General features: G+C 42.4%; 1 protein-coding gene across 1 annotated transcript; it reads right to left on the bottom strand.

The window, feature by feature from the left end:
- Nucleotides 1–928: 928 nt before the first annotated feature.
- Nucleotides 929–8,023, bottom strand: LOC134660701 (dual specificity protein kinase Ttk-like). Its single transcript, XM_063516480.1, has 7 exons — nucleotides 7,520–8,023; nucleotides 4,781–5,130; nucleotides 4,095–4,240; nucleotides 3,081–3,241; nucleotides 2,408–2,595; nucleotides 1,806–1,953; nucleotides 929–1,134 (listed from the first exon to the last, which is right to left on the bottom strand). Exons 1-7 carry the CDS (start codon nucleotides 7,974–7,976, stop codon nucleotides 929–931), a joined length of 1,656 nt encoding a protein of 551 aa, XP_063372550.1. The 5' UTR covers nucleotides 7,977–8,023.

Raw genomic sequence — 8,023 nt, forward strand, 5'->3', positions numbered from 1 at the left:
TACACGCCTTTGGGGTGGTTACAGATTAATATTGTCAATATCTGTGTCGGACAGTTTTGCTTTTTTTGATATTTTTGTTTTTTAAGGCGCTAGAGCCCTTCAAAAATGCCCAAAATGGCCTAATTAACTATGCCGCAATGAGAGGCGTAGTATTCAAAACTGATATCAATTAGCCAAAAAAGCAAAACGGTCCGACACAGATAATTTCATAATCATTTAGATTTCCAAATTTGGTTACGATTGGTTAAGTTTTGGAGGAGGAAACAGTCGAGTACGAAACCTCGATTTTTGAGATTTTTACGCAGGATTTTCGCCTTGTCCTTATCGCACTAGTTTTAGGAGCCGCTTTCGTTAGCGAGACGGGTATATTTACCTAAAATATTTAAATCTCAGCTCCTGTTTCGTCTTAAACACAGAACAATAGTATAAGGGCCACTTGCACCATCCCACTAACCCAAGGTTAAGCGGTTAAAGCGTTAACTCAGTGTCAAATTGTACTGGTAACCATGGTAACTCCAGGGTAAACTCTGCTAACCCAGGGTTAGTGGAATGGTGCAAGTGGCACTTAGTGTCTAAATGCGAAGGCCAAGCTCCGCGTAGGGCCGAATTATATTATTCTTGTCATAATAATATTTTGTCCAATATTGTCACCATTCATCGGAAACCGGAAAGTGGGTCAAATTTAACTTGCATTATTTGATCCGTTAAACATACATAGTTACTTATACGTTTCCAGTTATTTCTTTTCATGGGTGATTTATTATGCTGATTGCTGAAAAACACGAACAGCACGTCAACGGAGAATTATAGGATACCCTTCAGGTACGGAGCCATGATAAGCTTTTTGTCAAAATTCAATTATTTTGATACTAGTTTTAGTACTATTATTTATTATGTGGCGATAGTTGAACAAACTAACCAAAACGCGTCACTCCTCATACACCTTAGCGTTCTGTAGTAACGTGAACTCGTCCTGCGTCACGGCATGCCTCAACTTGTCCAGTAACTCCTCGGGTAAGGCCCGCGTGTTGTATTGGAGGTGCCTCATCTGTAGCAGCTGCGTGACCGTGGGGCGGCTGTGGGCGTCGTAGCGGAGGCAGCTTCGGAGCGCTGTGATGAGAGATGGGGGTATACCTGCGCAAATGAAGGGACAGTTATTAATAGGGAGTATTACTGCAATGTTTTTCCGCCAGAGTGCAGCACTAGTGACTTAAGTATACCATAGATTAACTTATACATACTGTACCTTAAACTGTTTTTTGACAAGTTTTCACAGACAATCAGGGTCAGCCGCATTCGAGGGAAGCCAATGCTGTCAAACTGGTTTAACTTGACAGACATTCAGACGTACTCATTTGAGTAACCACTGTTGAATTGAAACTCGTATGTTGAATTGAAATCAAATATGACATTGATACATCAAGGCGGTTTGTTTACAAAGGGCCTACCGGGAAACGCGAAATCGAAACTCAGCTATCTGCTTCTTTATCGCTCGAATATGCAAGAGTGATAGAGAGGTTAGATAACAAAATGTCGACTCGCTCGTTTGCGGTAGACCCTTAGATTGTTTACTTGTTGTTGATGTGGCGCCCCCTACGCAGACTTTCGCGTAATATTCCCTATTAGAACAGTTTATTGAAAAAAAAAGTTTATTAGGTTAAACAATTAGATTCGAGTCCTCCTTGTAAGTATATATATACCTGTATCAGGAGAACCCGTTGAATTGTTATTGTTGTTTATTTATTGCAAAATATATAAGCGTTACTGTCCTATTATACATGTTATCTACTTAATACACCACTTACAATCAACAGGCGGGTACGCGATGGTATGTTTGGGGTTTCTGATGGTGGCCAGTTTCGCCACGGTGGCGAGGTTCGCGAAGGGCGTGTGTCCGTATATCAGGCTATACAGGATGCAGCCCAGTGACCACACATCGGAGTAAAACGAGACCTGAAAAAAATATATATTATATCAGAGGTAATTGTAAGAGATATTAAAATGCAAAGTGAAAATGGTATCTCGGAAAATGGTACATGATAATGAGAGCAACAAAACTTCATGATACATGGTTTGTTATACTATCTGTATTACTAGATCCAAGCATCTGGCAGCTGTTCATTGGTGGAGATAGCGGGTACTTCAAAAAAGTGTAAAGCCTGACCAGTAATATATGATCATCCTCAAGAGGGCGCTATTAGTCTCATGTAAAGGGTGACAGTTCAGTTTAGTATGAAAAAAATAATTCCAGTGAAATTCCGCGCGCGTTGTCATATATTACTGGTCAGGCTTTAGACATTTTTAAAGGGTTAACCCTGTTATTTGAAACCACTTTTCAACAGGCGTATGCAGTTATAAAAAAACATCGCTTTTTTAGTTCCTACAGAGGTACAGAGGTAACAGCCACCTTGAAGGGATGGTCTCCCTCTCCGCCCAGCGCCTCGGGGCTGATGTACGAGAAGGTGCCCTTCCCGCAGGAGCGCACCACGCTGGTCGCGTCGCCGGACACGGCCGAAGCTATGCCGAAGTCGATCAGCTTCAGCCGGCCGGATACTAGCAGGAAGTTGGTCGGTTTCAGGTCGGCGTGGACTATTCCTGCGGACGAATGGAAATGTTTACAAAACTTTGTAAAACATTTATGTCGGCTGTACACACTCGTAGTCTTGGCACGATCGGAAAAGCGCGAGGCGAGACGAAAAAGGAAAAGTATGTACAATGCTATTAACCTTTTCAACGCCAAAAACACCTAAAGGCGTCGTAACTAGTGTTATGACGGACGCCGTCAAAGTAACCTTCACACTTTCATGTAAGGTTGACATTAGCTCGCTTGCGCGCGGGAGCTTGGCGTGTCAGTGACGTTTTTGTTTATGATATAAAGCAGCATATCCCAAACTATGCATCCCGACCCATTAGTGAGTCGCGAGCGAATATTGAAGCCCTGAAACTGCTAGGAAATTTGAGGGTCACCAATACTATTTTATACCCCCTTTTTATGCGTCGCTCAACCTATATGGCGAAGCCATGGGCTCACGACAAACTCTGTAACAGCGGTTACTCGGCGAACAAAATGTTGGTCATACCATGGTGGTGTATCTGCTGCACGGCGCGCAGCATCTCCTCCCAGTAGTGCAGCACGAGCGCGGGCGGCGCGCCGTCGCGGTGCGCGCGCAGGAAGCACGCCAAGTCCGTCTCGCCCGCCTCCATCAGCAACCGGAGGAAGTTGTTCGCTCGGTCGTATTCACTGAAATTTAACGACACTTTTGTCAATTAATTAATTTTTAACCCGAGCCTTTATCGCCGAGCCAAGAGCGCCAGCTTTCAACAGGCATATTTTTTAATATTGTCTTTGGTTACCGCGATAGATACTCATCAAATGAAACTATGGAAACAGATTATGTCGTGTATAATAAATTTGTAATATTGTAAGGCTGGTTTTAGTGTCACGCGGACCGTCCGTGCGGATCGCTCCGCACCGCCTAATTGTATGAGAAAGCTGTCCACGCGGACCCGTCAGCTTTACTCTAAAACGCTCTCTGAACGTACATAATATTGTTCCGGTGCGGAGCGATCCACACGGACGGTCCGCGTGACACTAAAACCAGCCTAAGGGTCCTGAATAAATTTCGGTCAGGGTAATCCATTTCCATATTTTCATTTCAGTAATATTTTACTCATTGAAACAATTCTGACAAACCTAATAAGAATCAATGAGGTTACGTTGTTCTATTACATAGTTCCTTTTGATCCTTTAGTCTTCATCAGAAAATCAGCTCAAAGTTTACACTAAAATACCAAAGTTGGACCCAATCGAACATTAGAAAGTGTTTCTAATTTATCTTCGAAAATTTGACCCTAACAACTAACACGGCTAGTCAAATCAAAGTTTTTCAAGAAACCTGACTAAAAACGTTTCAATAACTAAAAAACTTGAAAGAGTATTTAGAAATGTAATAGGTAATAGGTAGTAAAAATCAAAGGCAGATCCTCTTTTTCTAACCATGTTAATTAAATAGGGACGGGTAGTCTATGTCGCCACGAGATGCTGTCGCGCCAATCATGTGCTAGTCCGCCTGTACTCGTATAACTATACTCACTACTCGTATAACTTGATGACTCGGTCGCTCTTCTGCAGGTCTCGCAGCAGCTTCACCTCGTTCAAGTACCCCTGCGCCATCTCGCGGTCCGTCGCCATGTCCACGATTTTCACTGCGAACTCGTGTGACGTGCTGATTTCTAATACCTGACACAAATTTATAACTTATTCTAAAATTGACTGACTACTACTAACAAGAGGCATTCTACATTATTCTGAAAATGTTGAAAAAGCGATATTTGGTCTGGTAATATTTCATCAGTTGACTAACGATAGCTGGTCAACCAAATCTTGTCAGTAAAATAAAAAAAGGCGCGAAATAAATTTTCTATGGGACGATATCCCTTCGCGCCTACATTTTTCAAATTTGCCGCCTTTTTCTACTGTCAAGATCTGGTTGACCAAGTATAAATGACAGTATATTCTTGAGCATTCCACATTTGATTGAGGTAGATGCCATACAAGGCAAGAGCATTTCGTAACCGGCATTCTCTTGGAATACCCCTAAAATACTTGGCTACATAGACGTAAAACTGAGAGCTACTAGATAATTTATACAATGCAATGTAAAAATGTACATAATTTGTATTTTAAATTATTATTAATTTATTTAAACGTATGGTGTAAAGATACAAAGCAGAAAAAAAAAGATGGTATACATGCAGCATCATTCCTATTGGAACTTACCTTAAACACCTCACTGGACCCTCCAGTACCAAGTTTCTTAAGGATCATATACTTCTTTCCCTTTATATTGATTGTCTTGAACTGTATTTTGGCATGGTTTTTCGGGCCTGCGGGCTGTGATGGAGTCGCTGTCACAGACGGTGTCTGTGCCTCATGTGTCGGCAGTGACAAGTGTGTCTGTTGTGTCGGTAGGGTAGGTTGTGTCTGCGTCGGTAACTGGGTGGACTGTGAGTGAGAGTCAGCTGTGTCTTCGGTGGGTGGGTGTATTATTGCGCGGAAAATGGGAACCTCCCTTGGTGTAGGTGGTGCCATTGGGGGAGGTGGGTCTTTAGCTGGTTCTGGAAAAAGACCTGTTAAGGTAAAGAGTCATATTAATATTGGTATAAAATTATTCAAGGGTAAACTGGAGGTAATTAGGCCAATTTAAAATTAAGTGTTAATATAAATAGTAAATATATAATGGTTATAGCATGAATATGATTGCAAAATAAACAACATCATCAAAATTGGATTCAAACCAGATCAGAATCAGTCTGTGTAGTAATTATTACATACATATTGAATGCTATATTATATTTAAAATTACAATGGTCCAATATTTACAATGGCAGTAAGATAAGAAGAAAGTGAGAGGAATACTTAACAACATTAGGCAAAAGGTACTATTGTGTCAATTTTCAATAGGATGGCTGTCAGTTACAGCTTTCAACAAATTAGTAGAGCCAAGCTAACTCTGCAGGGCATTTGCAATGACCAAGTCTGGTGTAGTCATCATTAACCTATCGTCTAAGAGACCACAGCTCCGGCTTATAGCTGGGGCCATAACCGGCCACGCCTCATTTAACAAACACCTACTAACCCTACGTGTTACAGATAGCCCCCTCTGCAGGGCGTGCATGGAGGCAGAGGAGACAGCCGCCCACGTCATTCTCGAATGCCCAGAGGTGGCAGAATACCGGGCACAACACCTCGGCTCACCGGGGTCGCTCCCAGAAGTCGTCGGCAACGTCAAGGGTCTGCTAGGCTTCCTGGTAGAGCTGGGTTGGCAGGAATAGGCCGCCAACCCATCACGCAAAATAGGCGCAATAATATGACGTCGAGTTGCGGAAACCAAGCCCGCGAATACCTATAACCTATAACCTATAACCTATCGTCTACCCAAGCCGGAGATCTCCGGCCAAAAAAGAGCCATACACATTTATCCAGTCTCGAGCTTTGCTTTGATACGGGCCGGAGATCTCCGGCCTGGGTAGATTGAGGGGTGCTTTTTAGGGTTCCGTACCCAAAGGGTAAAAAACGGGACCCTATTACTAGACTTCGCTGTCCGTCCGTCCGTCCGTCCTCCGTCTGTAACCAGGCCGTATCTCATGAACCGCGATAGCTATAACAACAAATACTAAAAATATAATAAATATTTAAGGGGGGCTCCCATACAACAAACACGATTTTTTGCTCAATTTTTTGTTGATGGTGCGGAACCCTCCGTGCGCGAGTCCGACTCGCACTTGTTTATGACAGCTTGGTAGACGACAGGTTAATGTCAAATTTCTATTAAAATATGTAATTTTATTTTATTATTTGCATCTCCTTAGATATCACGGGCCTATAATCCCGGTTTTACGATAGGCTTGAGTGGGGACACAGATCCAACACGTAGAGGCCCCTTAGAGAGCTTTTATGTCATGTAGAACGCCTGCTGGAACCCATTCCCAGGTGCAACAATAGACACCCATGAACCGGTCTCAGCAGGCATTGGGACTATTGTAGAAAAAGAAAACAGTATACCGTCTATGGATTGAAGTTTGGGTGGACTATGAGACTGGGTTATAACAAAGACGTACGGACACCTGCCATAACAATGTGTTCACAAGTTATTATCGAGGCAGGTGGTGACTTGCCGCGCACTACATGGGCCCCGGAAACTTATTTTATTTATTATTATTATTTATAAAGCAGGCAGGCAGTTGAAATAACTGATAATGCCTGTATCCAGAGTCATCAACAGAGTTAGTTTTCCGTGTTGAGTAGAACTTGCTTGAATGCTTGCTTGTTGTGCTTATCTAATTTGTTCTTGAACTCACTGACACTTTGGGCCGATACTACGTCTTCTGGGAGTTTGTTCCAAGCTTTGACCACTCTGTTGCTAAAGAAGTGTCTATGAGGATTATTGTAGGACCTGCGAGACACCAGCTTATACTGATGACATCTCAGACGGTTGTTATTATTGCGTTCTAGCATCTTATGGAAGTCTTTGAGGTAATAGTGTTGGGTTAGTATTTTATATGTCTCTACTACGCTTCTAGGTTGCGAGCTTTAGGAAGTGTAGTCTTTCTTCATAGGACATGTTTTTGAGTTTCATCGGTTTTTTGGTGAAACTATGTTGAACCTTCTCCAACATGTCAATATCCTTGATAAAATAAGGGCTCCACACTTGAAATGCGTACTCCAATATAGGCCTAACATAGGTTTTGTGAATTTTTAGCATCATATCTGGCATCAGAATCCCAAAAGCTTTTCTTCTGATTCTTAGAATTCAAGTTTATGAGCCATTCTTTAGACCAGTTCCATACTTTGTTCAGGTCGTCTTGTAGTATTTTTAAGGGCATTTCCCTCAATTTCTGTTCATATCGGTGCAAAGTTAGTGTAGACAAGACTCTATTTATAACATAAGCACAACACAAACATTTCTCAAGAAATATAGGAGTATATATAAAACTAAAAACACACAACATCACTTACACCGAGCAATTTCTTTCTTCTCCACAACCGGAGCATGTTTTTGAGCATTCTGAAGGCTTTCTACAGTCACAGGCTGCGACGTGGAAGCCTCGATCGTCGGCAGCACGTCCACCCCAGGGAACCTGTACGCCTTGCTGGACCGAGACACGTTCTCCTTGTTACTAGCTCTCACCGCTTGACTCGGTGTACTTTCTATCTTTTTCTCGGCGGGATCTTTCACTGCGCTGCGATTCTCAGACAAAGGAACTTTATCACTACTCTTAGAGTTCGTGCACACCGTCTTTGATCGGGTCTTCTTTGAGCACACATCGAATGAACAACTACTGTCGTCCGAAAAATCACTCGAATCGCGTCTGTCTAACATCGCTGGCAGCGTCTTCAAGTTAGCAATTAATGCCGCCATGGGCATCGGTTGGAATTTTATTGATTTAGACGCATAATTCGCTCGGCAACTCATGGTTGCTGACTCAAAAACAAATTAAACGCTAAACTTTTATAAATGTT

Source organism: Cydia amplana, chromosome Z (genome assembly GCF_948474715.1).
Source record: "Cydia amplana chromosome Z, ilCydAmpl1.1, whole genome shotgun sequence".
In the NCBI taxonomy this organism is placed as follows: Eukaryota; Metazoa; Arthropoda; class Insecta; order Lepidoptera; family Tortricidae; genus Cydia; species Cydia amplana.

What these genes read in the sequence shown, in the direction of transcription:
- LOC134660701 (XM_063516480.1), bottom strand. Translation starts at nt 7,976, where the DNA reads ATGAGTTGCCGAGCGAATTATGCGTCTAAATCAATAAAATTCCAACCG. An exon ending in GAAGAAAGAAATTGCTCGGT is followed by an intron (nt 5,131 to 7,519) that starts GTAAGTGATGTT and finishes TTACCTTAACAG; the next exon opens with GTCTTTTTCCAGAACCAGCT. An exon ending in GCAGCAGATACACCACCATG is followed by an intron (nt 2,596 to 3,080) that starts GTATGACCAACA and finishes ATTCGTCCGCAG; the next exon opens with GAATAGTCCACGCCGACCTG.